The 18,643-nt window shown below is 41.3% G+C and overlaps 2 protein-coding genes across 2 annotated transcripts; both read right to left on the bottom strand.

The window, feature by feature from the left end:
• Positions 1-5,489: 5,489 nt before the first annotated feature.
• LOC308316773 (granzyme A-like) lies at positions 5,490-7,095 on the bottom strand. The gene is made up of 5 exons (XM_080765546.1): positions 7,016-7,095; positions 6,673-6,820; positions 6,322-6,475; positions 5,856-6,137; positions 5,490-5,657 (listed from the first exon to the last, which is right to left on the bottom strand). The coding sequence occupies exons 1-5, from the start codon at positions 7,077-7,079 to the stop codon at positions 5,505-5,507; spliced, it is 801 nt and encodes a 266-aa protein (XP_080621672.1). The 5' UTR covers positions 7,080-7,095; the 3' UTR covers positions 5,490-5,504.
• Positions 7,096-11,473: 4,378 nt separating this feature from the next.
• On the bottom strand, positions 11,474-18,171 carry areg (amphiregulin). Its single transcript, XM_080765400.1, has 6 exons — positions 18,046-18,171; positions 16,897-17,067; positions 15,976-16,243; positions 15,254-15,421; positions 13,887-13,983; positions 11,474-12,136 (listed from the first exon to the last, which is right to left on the bottom strand). The coding sequence occupies exons 1-5, from the start codon at positions 18,080-18,082 to the stop codon at positions 13,890-13,892; spliced, it is 738 nt and encodes a 245-aa protein (XP_080621526.1). The 5' UTR covers positions 18,083-18,171; the 3' UTR covers positions 11,474-12,136; positions 13,887-13,889.
• Positions 18,172-18,643: the final 472 nt, after the last annotated feature.

Here is an 18,643-nt window from a genome sequence, read left to right as displayed (position 1 = left end):
CTGGGGTCCTTCATATTAAATTAATCTGAACATTAAAGACACAACATTTGTCACCACAACAATATCATTATTGCAATGTGTACTGTATATTTAATATACAGTACAAATTGCAACAATGATATTGTCGTGGTGGCTAGCTGGTGGTGGTGAAGTTTAAATAATAGTGCCATGCACCTCATTGTAAAGTGCAAATACAATAAATGAATTTTGTTTATTTCTTTCAACCAAGGCTCATGTTTTAGGTTGTTATTAGAGAAAGTAAAATATGGGTGTTGAACTTTCTGTAAATATTAGAATAAACAATGTGATAATTCTGTGACCATTTCTCATATTGTTCTTTATTTTATATGACAGCAAGCATAGTAAGTCTTCTCTGTTACAGTAGGCTATATGTACTGTATGTGGTTACACTTCTCATGGTCTTAACAAAGATGACTTGAATTGCATGTGGTCATGACAGGAACCCCCACCATCCCCCATCTACAGGAAAAGGTTAACTATATGACAAATTCATTCTGTCTATAATCATTCCAGTGCCTTGATGAATGTGAGAAGAATGCTCACAGGTGGGGGCTGTAATAGTGCTGACTCGAGAGCTGCTCTCTCTGTGCAAATGTGGGCCAGTTTATGTCACTCAGTGGAACTGGTATGCAAATCACAAGGAAGGCTTGCTTGATGCTGCCTGCAACAACTTGACATGTGTAGTACTTATGGGCATTTTTTTTACTTGTTTGTAGATTTGTTGTTTGTAGGATGGAGTTTACATGTGCCCTGCAATAATTATGAATCGTTACATGTGCTGTGCATAATTATAAATCGTCATATGCCCGCTATGACTTACATTTCATGTCATGCTGTCCCACTGAGGTATACATCTCACTTCTGCCCCAGCGTTTAGATAGTATTATTTTCTCCCCCCAGCCGGCGTGTAGATAAATAATAGTTTTCTCCTGTTTTCTTCCCTTAAAATATGAAACTATGTAGAGATGAGTCATCTTCAGGAGGTTAAGCTTCAGCTTAGACACGTCACAGTCTCCAGTGGGTTTACATGACCATATAGCTTAATCATATTTACTGGGGGTTCTGCTGGCTGGGAGTTGCATACATACAGATTAACCTTTAACCCATTGAGACCTGGAACGCATCTGTGTCACCTTTATAGCTCTTAACCACTTTAACCAATTCTTTTAAACTTTAGCTATTTTTGTGAATATATGTGCCGCAAATCTTTGAATTTTATATTCTTTCACTGCGAACGTTTTTAACTCAAATCTTTGCTTCTGGGGTGAAGAGGGTCCCTGCAGGTCAGGAACAACATATTTTGAGATGGGGGTCGGCGGATCATTTTTACATTATAATTTTTTGGGGGTCCTTGACATGAACTATAGTTTGAGCACCAGTGTCAGGATTTAGAAGACATCTTGTAGAACCGGCAGCCTCAGTCCTAAATGTCTTAACCCATTTAGACGTGAGAACGATTCTACAAAATGTCTTCTAAATCATGACAGTTTTCTGAAAAACCCTATGTTTCTATGTCAGTGGTTCTCAAACATTTTCATGTCAAGGAACCCCAAAAATTATATGTAATTGGCCACCGACCCCCATCTGAAAATATGTTGTTCCAGGGACCCCCGGCCCAGAAGCATAGATTTGAGTTAAAAACGTAATAAGGCAGACGCTCACTCTATTCTGTGATGCAGGTTATTGGCAGACACTCCCTAAGCAGGCTTCACGCGCGGTCTCTTTAAACTTTAAAGGGCTTTGGTTTTCCCGCACCCCCCCCCCCCCCCCCCCCCCCCCCCCACACACACACACACACACACACACACACAGACAACTGCTCTAAACTGACGAGTGTTGTCTGACTCAAACTCCTTCGTGTTTGTTAGTAAAACAGTGAAATAAACAAGTTAAAACGTACCAACTTCCACCTCATGGAAGATGAGGAGAGTTGTCAGTGTTGTCAGGGAGTGGAAACTCAGAGACATGACGGTGACAGCAGGAGGAGAAGTTTAATTATCGTCCTTGGAAAAAGTCCATTCCCATTCCCCAAGAGACCAGGTGCGTTAGCTTACCTAGCTACTACCTACAGTTAATTAGCTGCTTTAGCATTCATGGTTAATAGAGGTGAATTGTTTGTTTGTGTGTAATGTCATGTCACTAATTACATACACACATTGTTTGTGTGCTGTGCCTGTGAAGTGAATAATATTGTGTTTGTTTGCTGTTAGGCAGAAATATCATATCCCCCATTTAGGCCTGAAATGTAAAATATATATATTTTTCTGAAAAACCTCATCTTTCTATATCAGTGGTTTTCAATATTTCATGTCAAGGACCCCAAAAATGATATGTAATATATGCCACCGACCCCCATTGAAAATATGTTGTTCCAGGGACCCCCCCAGAAGCAAAAACTGAAACTCTGAAAGAATATATATTCAAAGATTTGATTTTAATTTGAATAAATAGCAGACCTACAAGTTCATAGCGCGCTATGAGCTTGTAGATCTGCTATTTTTCAATAGCTAAAGTATAGCATAATGTTTAAAACACCAAAAGGGGTTCCCGCCCCAAAATGTCTTAATGCCCTATACTTCTTCATACAAGACTGTCACACTAAAGTATGAGAATAGGCATTTCTACAAGCTATGTGCAAATGGGGGTTTTTTAAATACTAAAATTACAATAACTGAACAAGCGTTTCAACTATAATTATTATTATAAGTCAATGTCAAACAATTTACAGTAATAAAACCATACAATGTAAAAAAAATGCTCTACTATATTCATAGTATATTCATGTAAAGTGTCCTTGTTTTTTTAAGGTGCTTTCAAGTTATTATTATTTATGATTATTGACATCTGTGTATGAATGTATGTGTGAATGGGTGAATGTAATGCACAATCTATGTAAGGCGCCTTGGATAAAGGCGCTATATAAATGCACCATTTACCATTCATGATGTCCGCTCTCCTATATAGCTGTGAATGCTGGACCCTGAAGCCTGCTCTATCGTCCCTGGCCCCACTGTGCTACACCAGAATGCTACGTGCAGTGCTAAACATCAACCAGGATGAACACGTTACCAACATGCATCTGTATGGAGTGATACCGAGGGTGGGTGAGAGAAGATGGCCTCCAGGAGGAGGAGAATGAGGCTGGTCGGTGCCATTGACACTGGGATTAAATGGTAAACGGTGCCATTTATATAGCGCCTTTATCCAAGGCGCTTTACATATGCATTACATTCACACACACACACACACCCACACACACACACATTCATACACTGATTGCGGCGGAAGCCATGCAAGGTACCAACCTGCACATCGGGAGCAATTTTGCCCAAGGACCTGCTCTACCTCCTGAGCCACGGTCGCCACAGTCGGGATGTATGGAGGACTGGAGACCCCTCTGGAGGGCTCATCTGAGGACGAACTAAAAGAGGACTGCTCTATCTCTCTCTATCCATTGGTGGGTTCCAAACTTTGACCCTGCTGGCCGCCATCCCTTCTTCTACAACTGGAGTAGAAGACAGCTCAAGGTACGAACCCTTTTCCCCGTCTTTGCTGCTGCTGCTTGTGTTGTAAGCAAATTAAGCTGTGTGTACACTTCAAGCTGTTGCTGTCATTTTAGGACGCAATGATTGGGTGGCAATTAATGAAACATGTTCAGTCAGTGACTGTTTGTGTCTCTGGGATTGGATGCTGCAGTCTGTGTTGTGTTGTGTTTCTGCTCTGGGATTGGACGCTGCAGTCTGTGTTGTGTTGTGTTTCTGATCTGGGATTGGATGCTGATGTGGATCTTGGCCACTTCAATTAGCCTTTTAAGTTCAAGCTATAGGTTTTGGGCTTTCACATGAAGACAGCCATCATTTAAAAATGAAGACTGATGTTCATCTACACTACAGTTAGTAGATAGTTAGTTCTTGTTACTAAGTGTGCGGCTGCTGTGTTGTGGGTGTGTTGAAGATTGTGTGTTGTGACGGCTATTGTTTAATGACTGGCTTGACGGCAAAACTTATCTCTATGTACTGGTCAATTCCTCATGGCCCGCCGTGGCCATAATTATTTCTTTCTTTCTTTTCTTGCTCTCGCTCTCTCTCTGGTTGGTTCATATGACGCTGGCTTGTGTCAACACCTCTGTCAATGTAGGCCTTTTCTTAAGTCCTGCCAAGCATGTAGCCTCATCCTTCTCTCTCTCTCTCTCTCTCTCTGCATGTAGCCTCATCCTTCACTCTCTCTCTCTCTCTGCATGTAGCCTCATCCTTCTGTCTGTCTGTCTGTCTGTCTGTCTGTCTGTCTGTCTGTCTGTCTGTGACCCGACCCGACCCGACCCCTGGTATACTGTAGGTCCCTGTAGAGTAGACAGAGGTTCACATTTCTGGTGTGGTCCGTCCATGTGACACCTAGTTAGTACATTCTTGTGCAGACTGACTCCATCCAGGGCCCTTGTCCTGTGTGTCCATGTCTCGGCCCCATACAGAAGGTACCGTACAGCAGCACTTGATGACTGCTGTGTGAGAGAGGGACACTTCCTTTGTCTTGTATGTGTAGGACATGTTAGTGATGCGTGACGCGTGGGTTCATACATGTCCAAGCACCCAATTATGTGTGATAATGAATCATAAACTTATATTTGTAATCGTTACAGCCCTACCATTTGGTGTAAGAGTGTGTGTCCTTATTATGGAGAGAAAGTGTGGGTACCTGAGGAATAAAAAATAACATACAAAAAATTGCGGCAATACAAAATGCCATCCTACAATATTTATTACAACAATTTAGTTTCGAAATACATATTAAACCCATGTCCTGCTTTCCTTTTTAAATATGCTTTATTTAAATTATTCATGGCACTCCTATTACATTGAGTTTGGCAGTACAGTAGTAAGGAATTGCAATACACACAGAGTGTTGGTATCAGTTTTTCTGTCTTGAGTCCAGGGTTCTGTCTTTTCAGTTCAGTTACTATTTGTATGAAGACCACCTCTCCAGAGATGGCCCTCCTGATCACTCCTGGTGTTCCAGATCTTATTGACCACAGTGCAAACCACAGCCCAATAGAAGTCTTGTTCCATAGCAGACATGTTTTTCATCAAAGACTCCATACAATACTGCATTATAAGTAACGTTAATGTTAAAAACCGATCTGTGGCATTTTCCCCCATACATCACCCCATGCCAACACTGCTCATGCTCAATTTTGTTCTTAAAAATATATATATATCATCACATGCACTTACAGCTGTCGCAGTGGCTCACAGTAAAATTATATTTATTTAGACCTTTCTATCTCTGAGAGTGTCCTAATTATGGGTCAATTTGTTTATATTTACAAAATAAAATGAATACTTATAAACATAAAGTGAGTCGCAAAGTGAGTTTAACGTCGTTTAATGCAATCAGTTTTTTGCCACTCAGTAGGCGTTCCCGCATAACTTTTGGGTATGTCACGTGCATGCCCTCTAGTGAAATTATTAACTGCTCGATCATGAGTCTTATTTTTTTATAGTTTTTTTGATCCAGTTGATGTGTTTTTTTGAAAGAAAGGAATACACTCCTGGTTTGTTCTTCTGACCACATTTTCGGGGTCCAAAAGAGGTAACTGCTACTAACACACCATTGCACTGCAGCGGGCCACCAGAATCACCCTATAGGGAAGAAGATGGCGCAATTATTAAATAACATCCAAACGTTAAATAATTGGTGCTGGGTATAGAGTAGTGCCAGACCAGTAATAAGTCAAATTCAAATTCCCCTTGATTTAACTTAATTTAACTAACTAAAATAACCAATAATTAAAAAGAAATAAATCAATAATAATAATAATAATTCTCAGTGATATATACCTCACATGTGTCGCCACTGTTTTTATCCACGGAACCAGCACATATCATGTTGCGCGTGATGATAGGTTTAGAGTTGTAATATGCGTTACACTTCACTCTGTCAATGACAGTCACATTGGCAGACATCAAAACATCAGACATCTTGGATTGTTTCTTAGTCCATCCGATTGTCCTCCCCCATCCAGCCACCAGACAGGTGGAGCCCGCTGAAGGGTCCGGGGCAGCTTTTTTAGGCACTGCTAGATATTTGACTGTCTTCGTCTTCTTTACCAGTTTATCAAGCTGAAAAAGAAAAATACTTGGAATTCTGGATTCTTTACTGCATGAACATAACTTATACGTCTTAATAGGGGACACATTTTTGTCCAGAGACCTTCATCAGGTTATCATTAGGTCTCCATCTGTTTGTAGATGTGCAAAAGGTGTACTCATTTTAAGTCATCTCAGCAATTTATCAACACTTTACCTTCAGCAGCATGAGGTCATTTTCCTTTGTTGCGATATCAAAGCGGGGGTGAGGAACATGGAGTTTGACCTTTCGTGTTTGCCTGGAATCCTTTTCCTGATTCTTTATAGAATGCACCCCCAGAATCACCTTCTCAATTCTTATTTTTTCAGTTCTGGAAAAGTATGCCGCACAGTATTTTATAAGATACATTGCAACAAATGAACAACATGCAGAAGTTCTACAACTACTCACGTCAAATATTACCAACACAACACACATCATCACACAAATACCTTATATGTGCTCACTTAACAAAATACAAAAAGTTAATTTGGGGCATAATCTTAGCAAATTACATAAGAGACTTACTTATTACTACAGTGAGCAGCAGTCAAGACCCATTTTGAATTGATCAAGGTTCCTCCACAAGCAGGTCCGTTGCTGTCCTCCAGAAGGGCCAGGTGAGGCAAGGAGTGAGGCTTTACCTCTCTGCCCCTAATTATCTCTGCACAGTAACCTGGGACAAAATATTATGATTATCTGTTGAACAATAGAATATACAGATCAACTATACTAATCAATCACAACTGAATTTGAAGTTGCCAGCTGCTTATTATTTTTTGCAAAAGCATGGCTGAAAAAGAGCAGTAACATGGACAAAGCAAATAAATCACACAATAAATAACTTCAATATAGAATATACAATATTTACAGGATTGGAGGTAGAGAAGGACTATAAAATAGGTCATGGCACTGATAACTGTTGTGCAGGTCATATCTCCCTCTGTGAAGTGAAACCACGGCAACTGAGAGATGCTTTGATGCACACACGCTTCTTTATATCTTAAATGAGTTCACAGGATGTGGTCTCAGTCTGAGCATGTGTGGTGACACATTTGTGCATCGATGACGCACATGTCAACATTTGAAGCTGTGAATAAGCGTCTACAAGTCGAACATGTTGAGGTTTTATATGCAGAGGGAGAAAAAGAACAGTGTACAGTAACTTCTCTTTACACCTGCTCCCCTGGGCAAGTGCTAATATCATTGCATCATGATTATTCATTGAACTTTAAAGCACTTTTACCACAAAAAGTACAGGTAAAGGGTTTTCTTCTTTGTGGGTCTTAGATATTCACAAGCTTTTGCTACAAACGGTACTCTCTTAACTTATTTAAAACATATTTATACATAGTACCTGAACGCTTGGTATAGGCTATTGTGTGTCAGACACCAAGAACTGATGGTGAGCCCACTCTGATGCTGTGGTAGCCAACCCTATATAGGCACATAGCTAGGAGGGGAAGGGGGCACACCGGCTATGTGGAGTCTGTGGACACATTGCAGCGTGACAGCAGAGCCGACAACACTGATCTATCAGCTTCGGAAAGAAATAAAGTGATAAAGTGGTCTGCTAATGATTCATTGGCTTGCTGTGGAATAGTTTTGTGGGATTGGCTGAGCCGCAAATGCGGCATCCTGCCTGAAAAACTGTGGTTGGTAGGCCTACAGTATGTCTTGGGAAGCATCTTTGTGATGGAGCTGTCAACTAAGTGTATTGAGGGTCAAGCTATTGTTAAAGCTGCTATAAGCAATATGTCAAAATATGAATGACCTTTTTATTTTTAAATTTGTGTGGTATCCAGACAGCCAGCAATGGGTAGAACGCTCGCAAAAATAATTTAGTCTCTGTGACACATCTAGGGGCCGCAATCTGCATTCAAAGATGTTCCTAGAAGCTTTGTCATTGGTCGGAAAAAAAAACCTGGTCGCAGTGACTAACCAATCAGGAAGCAGACAGACAAATCGACCAATGATAAAGCTTCTAGGAAAATCTTTGAATGCAGATTGGGGTCTAGATGTGCCCTAGATGTGTCACAGAGACAATTATGTTTGGGAGCGTTCTACCCATTGCTGGCTGCCTGAATACCAAAAAAATAAAAAGGTCATTATACAATTTTGACATATTATTGCTTATAGCAGCTTTAATGTTTACCTTGACTGCATCACCTACTGTACGTATGTGTTTGGTGGCTGATGGGCTGATCTATGCGGCCTCGCCTTTTCCACATTCACTAGCCACATAACACCACACTCCCTTAACCACACTCATACGTCTACCTACCAACAATTGCAGCAATGTTTATTGAAGAACTAAAAATAGCTTTATCATAATAGCTTAAAGGTTAAAATGAGTATCAGCTTTATTTACGAGATACATGCACATGTACCAATACTGAACACACCTTCTTCATGGTGCAGCCATCTCACTTGCTAGTGAGCTAAATGTGATACTTGAAGATATCTGTCACACCAATGCCAACGCTTTGATTTCAAAGCTGTTGTAAAATCAGGGCAAATGATTATAGATATTAACAGATCAGAACTAAATAGTAATGTGCTATTTTAACAAAAATATTTTTTACAAACAAATAGCCTAACAATCTAAGTTGAATGGCAGTAGCAAGGTGACTTAGAGAAGACCATACAGAATAATATTAAGCAATGAATGTACAAATTGTCTATGTTCATTTATAATATAGCCAAAGCTGGGACTATGTTTAAACCGATATGGTCCTGCATTTTCTGAATGCAGAATAGATTTTCCCTGAGTGAGTCTGTGCCAGCGCACTAGTGGTCTCACAAGTAGAGTCAACTGGTAGACTTTGAGGTCTGTGGAGGTAGGATATAGGATTGGCAAAGATAGAAAGCTACCGTACCGGTAATCTAGAATTGTATTGTCTTTACAGTATGTGTCAAGTTTAATTATAATGGCTAATGCTGCAGTTCAACATTTTAGTAGTAGTGGCTCGTTAGAATAGAGTTATTTTTGAAGAACAAATTATGTGGCACATCACTATTCCAGGCTGTTTGCCACTCAGGTCATCTACTGTACATTCAAAATAGTTCAATTCAAAATGTGTGATTATGCCTTTATGTAAATCAACATCTCCTAAAAATAAGTCTAAAATAAGCCATTTTTAAGGAGTCAGTCACATTATCCTAGGCCGACCATTTTCTTTGAATTATTTTCATTTGTTAAGTTAGAATTTATCAGGCGAATATAAAGCCACTTTCATGTGAACCACAAGCACGTATGCAACTGGATCTTTTGTGTAAAACTATGCAGTGATATAATGGAGGTAATATTTGTTTGCTTGCATTCCTCTGTGCCTTTGATGTGTTCTATTCCACACTGTTGGCATGAGCTTTCTAATAATGAGTAGGTGTGTGTGTGTGTGTGTGTGTGTGTGTGTGTGTGTGTGTGTGTGTGTGTGTGTGTGTGTGTGTGTGTGTGTGTGTGTGTGTGTGTGTGTGTGTGTGTGTGTGTGTGTGTGTGTGTGTGTGTGTGTGTGTGTGTGTGTGTGCGTGCGTGCACGTGCATGCGTGTGTGTGTGTGTGTGTGTGTGTGAGAGAGAGAGAGAGAGAATCCACCTTTCTCCCAGTTCAAATACCTCTCTATTTGTAGTATTACCCATTCATACAGACTAGGTAGGATGTCACTCCTCCATTCAAAACACTTCAGCACCATGGCAACACATAACTACACTAGGTGTCTATGTTTACATATACAGCAGACAGAAGATAAGAACTGAGAGATTATAATGTTCTAAATGTCATGTTTTGTTTTATTTTAATTGCATTTACTGTATCTAGACAGTCCTCCTAATGTTAGCAATAATCATGAGATATCTTTCCCGATAATGTATGGTGTAACTGTAACACTAAATATGAACAAATCATTATTCCATTGATTTGATTGTCGTCAATAGTCTCTGTACCCATGTTTGGGAAGTGCCATATCCGTATCCTGTTCCAGTTAATTTTCCCGTATCTTTCCTATGAACCAGAAATACATGATATGTCTCCTTCATTGTGTTTCCAGTTCAAATCTATATATTTTGACGCACCCCTCACCAACCTTATGTCTACAAACGGCACTCAGTTGCCGCAATGGAAATCTTTGCAGATAAAGTTAAAAAAAAAAGTTGCATATGTGACATGTGGCCGTTAAAGTCACAAGAAACACAGTGTATATTTAAGGTGTACTAATTAAAGTGCATTGTACTGTGAGACTCATTTAAAATTGTAGCCAACTACGCCACCCTTGGAATAAAAGAGTCAAGGGAACTCGGACTCTTAAATTCAACAATAAAAGGACATTCAGGTTCGATATTAAAACCAGTTAAAGAGCAATAAATTAAGGAAAACCATGGAAAGACGGAAGACGGAAAGTCTGAAACAGGATTAAGGTGGGGGATTACAAAAGTAATTTATTGCCTTATACAGGGGGGGCACGCTAAAATGGCCAATAGAAAATACAATGCTACTTAAATCCAGAGCTTCTTACTCTAAAGTGCGTCGTGCCACCGCCTTCCCTACAACCAACTCCCCTGCTCTCCGTCAGTTCATTACTTGTTCTTTGCACATCCAGCTCCCCTCCCGAAACCTCTCTACTGCTCTGTGTCAGGGGACGTGGTCGTGGCGCTTACAGAGCTTGTTGAAGGCCTGGCTCTCTCTGCAGTTACAGCCCATCGAATGTCGACCTGCTCACGGCTACCACTGGCCCCCAGCTGGAGTACGTGTCCCGACCCCCCTGTCTGGCCCCAGCCCATGGGAGCTATATGGTCTGCTCAGCTCAAACACACTCCAACCTTTTTCTCCAAACACTCTCCTCTGTCTTATATAGGGCTCCTGGTGGACCACACCCAACCCAGGTGTAGGTCCTTGAAGCTGCAGGTCCTTGATTGGTATCAGCCAGGGTTTAATGTCAGTCAGTGGAAAAATAAGTTATAAAAATACATGAAACCAAAGTTATACAAAATAAGCAAAATCACTGGACAATAATCTCACTTATCAAAATCATTTCAAACATGCAAAAGTATAAACACAGCAAAAGCACAAACATTACAATAAACCAAACACATCTATACATTTCCACCGGCTTACACACACACCAATAGCATGTTTCGATGTTTACGTCTGCAATTTGGGATGTGCGATAGATACAACATTTGGTGTCTAAAGAGCTTCATCCCGTTGTGTCAATGTGTTACGTTTCTTGTGTAATGTCACCAAGAGTTCTGTGAAGTTATCTCACTGTAAAGTTATTCTTGGCCTCTACACAGTAAAAGTCAGAGTACTCATTTAACTCTACATACTGTAAGGAAGCGTCGATTTGGTTGTATTTGGACTGTCTCACTCAGGGTTAGGGTAATGCTCAGGATTGCACAGTGTACTTTGCAGTTTGCATCTGTGTTTGGCCACAATGCTGCTGTGTTTGTACGAGCATCCAACAGTGGTATGAGATGCGTCTACAGAAAAGAATGTAAACACATAACCCATGCAGTGGCAGCATGACACACACACACACACACACACACACACACACACACACACACACACATGCGCAAACACACGCACGCGCACACAGTACAAAAGACACCGACGACAATCACATGCTTTATCTAACACTGAGAGACTTTAATGGTGATCAAATTCCATCATCCACCTCTACCAGCGTGACATAATGAGAGTAAAACTCTGACCTATAAAGACAACAGCAGTGAAATAAATAAAACCTAGCCATACTATGGTACATCAGTGGAGACGCTCAACGTCTCCACTGAAATCTTCAAACATAACAATTGTCCGACATGCATACAGTACATACACTATATCATACACAAATTACTCAGCAATAAATAATATGGCACTCAAATAAATTACATTCTACGCGAGTTCTGGGCTGCGTTTCTGCACAGCGTCTAGAGCAGTGGCGAGTGGGCTGGTCATTCTTCTTGCAGGGCTGGACTTCATCCCATCTTTAGGCCTGGGTGAGGAGAGACAGGGAAGCGTGTCATTTAAGCACTTAAACCCCCTATTCGAACCTGAGTTACAACTGTACTTGGGCCGCTTTTCTTTTGTCAACACCACATTTATTTGCCCTAAATAGCCGATCTACAAGCTCACAACTCGTCCCACTCCCAACACAACGCATTGAGTTTGTAGATCTGCATTTCTTTTTCAAATGTTCCCCCCAGAATAGGCATGTTGGGGTTCAAGTGGTTTAAGCAATTAAAACACAGTTTTTCACAAGTAATGTGAAATGTGTCGCAGCTGTGAACTTGTAGATATGCAATTTTCGTCGAAAAATGTACTTTACAATGGTTAATGTTTTACAGAATTGCGTGCTAAATAAGCAAAAGGAAACATACAGTCACATCATATAAAAGTATTATATAGGTCATAAGCACTTTGTTTATAGGTGCCTTGGTGTTGCTATGGACCTACCATAAAACAAAAATATCATGGCGGTCTCCATGGATTGATTATCGCAATAAGCTTCTGGTAAGAAGCAAAGGTAAAGGATAAACTTGCTTCGTGATTGAATGGAGTGAAAAACATACTATGCTCAGGTAACAGAGCTGAATAAGGCTGACCCCAAGATACTTGACAAAAGTAAAAGTAACAATTAAAGTACTTGGAGATTTAGAGGACTTCAGTTACTTTACTTAATTTTATCACAGAGATTTTGAAGAAATCCTGAAATCCAGCCAATATTGTTGACTAAGTGCTGCCTTCATTCAGGCCTTAATTGTTTTATAGCCATCCAGTGGGTTTTGAGTAAATTACTCACAATGATGAAATATTGTCTATATTTTGTTCACATTCAAGTGTTGTAATATTTACGTGGGTAACCAGACAGGCCTTCTTAAGGGCGGAACCTATAATTTAGTGACAGGTATGCTATGAAGAGAATGTTACCTTACCTTACCTAGCCACATTGTTTTGCTTAAGCCTTAAGGCTATAGGTTTGTGTCTGTGGGCTACATTGACTGGAGTGTATACACGTGATGTCTGAGCGTACGCCTGTTTGTGTTTATGCCTGTTTGTGTGTGTGTGTGTGTGTGTGTGTGTGTGTGTGTGTGGGTGCGTGTGTGTGTGTGTGTGTGTGTGTGTGTGTGTGTGTGTGTGTGTGTGTGTGTGTGTGTGTGTGTGTGTGTGTGTGTGTGTGTGTGTGTGTGTGTGTGCGCGCGTGCGTGCGTGCAAGAGAGAGTGTGAGGCCTGACCACTATACTGTATGTTCAGCTCCTTACTATAAGTGGAATAATTGGGTGCCTGAGGGTGCACACGTGTACAGTTAGTAGTATTTAAGAGCTGTTATTGTGCAGCATTATATGTCCGTAGATACATGGGTGAATCACCCTGAATGTTCAGTGTGCACCAGCATGGTGTAGATGAGACTAATTCAGTCTAATCCATCTTGAAGGGACTTCCTCTTCATGTGGCGCAATCCTTTCCATTCAATAACAAAAACACAACGTGCGCTTTTACTCTAGTGCCCCCCTCCCCCCCGCTGCTGTCTGGCTGGCATCACACTCATGTCTAGTGACTGACACCAACACCTATTTGTAGGAGATTGTATTGTAATGGCCTAATTTGAATTGTTTCATCATGTGCAGCGTTTAAAAACAGATTACCAGTCTATTTTTACCCAGCCGTCTAACAGCATCCTGTGCGTGTGCAGTCTTTGTACAGTTTAAATAGGCTAAAGAGCGTAACTACTGTATGACACGCACCGTTCACACCATGACATCATTGACGGCTTTCTGGAGCTTCTCCTCTTCCGTTCCTGTTCCCAGGTAGGCTGCCATGAAGTTCTTATGTGTCCTGTAACTAAAGGCAGAGACAAGAACCATCATTCAAATGAACATGTATGATGATCATGTTTGCAGATGGTGTGTGTGTGTGTGTGTGTGTGTGTGTGTGTGTGTGTGTGTGTGTGTGTGTGTGTGTGTGTGTGTGTGTGTGTGTGTGTGTGTGTGTGTGTGTGTGTGCACACACGTGCATGTGTGTGTAATATATATATCTTTTTTTTCTTCTATATTTCATAAATTGTGTGACTGAAAGTACAAATACTACAAGCCGTTTCACTGTTGCAATACCTTGAAACAATACTTACACTGTGCAAGCCCCAGATTTTCTTACTGATCATTCCATATCTCTATCTCTATTATATTTGCTTCCACCTGGACTATTGACTTTGTTCGGTATTCAGACATTACTTATGATGCAATGTGGACGGTTACTGATTGATTTAGAATTGAGAATATCATCTACATTAAGCCCTTTCCAGTTAACATAGAATACAGACTGTGGTTATAAAGGTAACATTTAAGTAAACATGATAAAATACACATATACTAGACTAGTATGTGTGTATTATTATTTTACATTTATATTAAACCTACTGAGTTTTCTAAGCCACTAATAACGACATCAGCAGGGCAAAAGAAACATTGATCAGAGATTGATCATTCCGATGAGATATATTTGAGGTATTTGTGTTAAAGAAGTATTTGTGTACTGTTAAGCACATCAAAGTACCGAATGTTCGGTCAACCACTGGGAAATGTAAAGCTTTAACAGTTCATTAACTCTTCCCAGTGAGGTCAGTGAGCAATCGTCGAGTACAGGGTGTGTTTGGGTGTGTTATATGCTTTAGGATGTGTCAGTGTGTCCGGATGCCAAGAAGTGTTTGAGGGCAGGATGTTGGCTTTTCATGTGGAGCGTGTGTTGGGGGGAGTGGAGGGTATCACCGTCATGAACCCTGTCATCCCAGTTCTGGGCACGTTATATACTGTAGACGCAAATAGGCGAAACGTTTGGTGAAAATAGGTGAACATTCTATGGAAACAGGTACTTGCTTTTATGCACCTGGCACACGAGTAGTCACCTCAAAGTTGTAATTGTCTGTTTCGACCAAAAATAGACCTAAATAAACGGTAGGTAATTCTTTATACCAAGTCTGGTCTCAGCATACCACCATGTGCTCTGAAACTTGCCAAAAAGAATGGGGAACCCGCAGTGGAGCATGGGCTATGGCTACTTTTGGTTTTGGTTTGGTTTGGTTTTGTGCGTGCGTGTGTGCGTGTTAAACACTCACTGTGCACATGTCATGAGTAGGATGGCAGTGCAGCTGATAATGGACAGAACTACAGCAATGACCACCAGGATTGTCTGCACCACCTCGGATCCGCCTCCTTCCTCTTCGTCGTTCTTCGTCTCCAACAGCTGGATCCCACAGCGCTCGCCGTCATAACCCTTCATGCAGCTGGAGTGGAAACAGAAGATATAATACGTTGACCATAGTTAATTACTTATATATGTACTATATTTATCACGAAGGAAGGGTCAATCTGAAAACAAACACTACCACTCATACAAAGTAGATTTCTCCCCTGGCCAAGGGAGATATTAGGCTTCTGTACTTCAGGCAGTGCCACTCTGCTAGAGTATATTCACCCACCCCTCTGACCTGCACCCCTAACTAACTAAGATCCCCCTCTGACCTGCACCCCTAACTAACTAAGATCCCCCTCTGACCTGCACCCCTAACTAACTAAGATCCACTCTGCTACAGTATATTCACCCACCCCTCTGACCTGCACCCCTAACTAAATAAGATCCCGGTCGAGCAGCAATGTTGGGTCTCCCGCATGAGAACCCAAACACGTACCGCTCAAGCCTTAATGTGCAGTACTACTTTCAGGTTGAAAAAGCAATGGACAATAGCATTCTCTATGAAAAACGAAAGTTACTATAAGAAAGAAAATAAAATCCACTGATAATATTAACAATACGACTCATGCTGTGGCCCGTACTCACACACACACTGGCTCCTGCAGGCCTTCCATGTATTTACAGAAGCCATGGATACAGTAGCTCAGATGGGTGGTGCCACAAGGATCCTCTGTGGTGGTACTGTGGGCCGACGTGAGGCCAGCGGTGTGGCCGCTGACGGTGTGTCCGCCGGTGTAGTATGTGTGCTCCGGGTTGAAGGCAGTGGTGGCTTGGCTCCCGAGTTTGTGCCTCCTCTTGCCCTTGCCTTTCTTCTTCTTCTTCGATATCTTCTCATCTCCTCTGTGGTGTGTCCCTGTCAAAGGAGACGCGGTTAGTGGAGGTGTTCGCAGCTAAATCTGGACCACCACTCGATTTGGATTTTGACAACATTGATTTTATTATAGGATGTTATTGGGAGGGTTTACATAATTATGTTACTGTTGGGTTCCTTCGATGACAAAAGAGATGCTGAATATAGTCGATTTAATAAGGCAGAATAGGGAAATAGCAAACTCCCATGAGAGAGTGGAGCTGTTTGAGTTGAAATTGTCAGTGGCAATTAGGGTTGGGTAACTTTGAGACGTTTCCAAAGTCCTCTTAGAAGTCTGTGCTGTACATTCATGAATGATACAAAGTACGTATCAGATCATAACAGTACATTTTGCTTCTCAATTCAAACGTCGATTTCACAATGTTATACAGTATGATTTTTCGTTTTCGTTTTTTCTTTCTTTTTACATAATTTGTATTTACATAAAAAAATCTTTTTACATAATTTTGAAATTTGCCCACAATGACGAGTCCGTCAAAATACATAAACTGTTTGGTGGATAGTTTTAATTTAGCTTTTAGTTTAGTTTAGTTTCCGACTTTTGTGCATTATGATCTCTATGAGGAATGGCAGATTAAAATAAATATGTTTGAAGTTGAAGTGGAAAAGCGTTTGCTTCGGTGCTATATATTTACCGTGAGATGAGGAGATGTCGGCTCCTCCTGAAAGGTCGTCGTCCACTTCCAGCTCCTCATCGTCACTCAGAGAACTCTGGAGGCCCTCTCCGGAGGCCGGACCTCCAGTCACACGGCTCAGTCCGTTGGAGAATGTGACCTCAGATCCCAAGACTCCTACAGCACTGAAAGCTAAAAACAAAACCAACCGCAAATCACACCTAGTACATATACATGTTTTACTGCTATGGTATATAGGTCTGTGGAATCTAATCTTTCTCCGTCCGTGGCCATGGCATGCATACAATATCGCCAAAAAACTGAAACCTGAAGCATGACCCGAGGACCTCATCAAGGAGTCAAATCCTGAGCTGCTGAATGTAGTTGGATTCCCTGTTCAGATTTATTCCAAAAAGTTAGTCAATTTGACTGTAAGGGTACGGTCACACCTAACATTGATTCTGCATATACTGTATATGTGGGTGTCTTTTGCAAAGGTTTTGAATGGGAACAGAGCATTTTGTTGCCATTGCGTGGCTTTCTGTGTGAAAACGCTTCGTTCCCATTGAAAAACATTGCAAAAAGGCACATAAATTAGGTGTGACCATAGCCTAAGCCCCAAGGCATGAATTTGCTGGCAATTACCGGTAATTCAGATGTACAGACCTACAAACCCTTACAGCTGTAGGACAGTATAACAATAACTGTCTGCCTTTTATTTGCAAGTCAAATGCTATTCCCCCAGGCCTCTATATATGCTAGTATTTTGCCTTACACCAAATATCTTCACCGAAAAAACAAAACGTGTTGTGAGCTTGTCGGCTATTCTCACTGAATGTTCACCCCTCTCTCAATTTAAAGTGCTAAAACCACCAGTAACAGCTAGGCTACTATATTGATTATCCAGTCAAATGTGTGACAATAGATTTGGCACACATTTAGTTGGTGAAAACCCACCAATCTTTTCTTTGAAATGCCTCAATAGTCTGTTTGTTTGACATGCCCTTACTTGTGGTAAAACTTCTTCCTCCACCTTCATCCGGTGCCCTATCATTTTACTACCGCTGTATTTGCCCGGTTCATCCCTGCCACACACACACACACACACACACACACACACACACACACACACACACACACATACACAGCATCATACATTTCCAGACTTACCAAAACACAGGAGACAGGCAAGGACGAGAGTGTTCATATCCCAGGAGAGTGTTCTGTGTACGAGAGAGCTCACAGCTGATCTGTTTCCACGGGTGCCTGTGTGATGTGGGAGATTGTGCTATGCTGTGTCTCTACCTCCACTGGGGTTGACTGCAGCTTTTATAGACAACGCCTGCTTGACAGACCTCCGGGGAAGGAAGGGCGTGTAGGTGTGCGTGTGTGCCTGTATGCCTGCGTGCGAGTGTGTGTGTGTGTGTGTGTGTGTGTGTGTGTGAGACAGGGAGAGAGTGAGAAATAGTGGGTTAGTATTTGACCAAGCGTGTCTGTGTGCGCGCATGCGTGTGCGTGTGCGTGTGTGTGCGTGTCCTTGTGTGCTTAATGATTAATCTGCCTCAAGGCGGTACATTTTGCATGGCAGGGAATGACAATAAGTCGCCAACACGTATCCAGGTTCACAGTAACTAATATATTCTTCCTTTGTTACCACATATTAAGATGCCAGGAACGATCCCATGCACTTATCCCCTTATTGCTTCCGGTTGGTCACATATTAGGCTGTATCACAGCTTTAAAGCCATGACTAAGGGACAAACACAGG

This window comes from Protomyctophum bolini, assembly GCF_963924005.1.
Source record: "Protomyctophum bolini genome assembly, chromosome: 6".
Lineage (NCBI taxonomy): Eukaryota > Metazoa > Chordata > Actinopteri > Myctophiformes > Myctophidae > Protomyctophum > Protomyctophum bolini.
The sequence above is the reverse complement of the archived record's forward strand: the minus strand, read 5'-3'. Positions and strand labels throughout refer to the sequence as shown.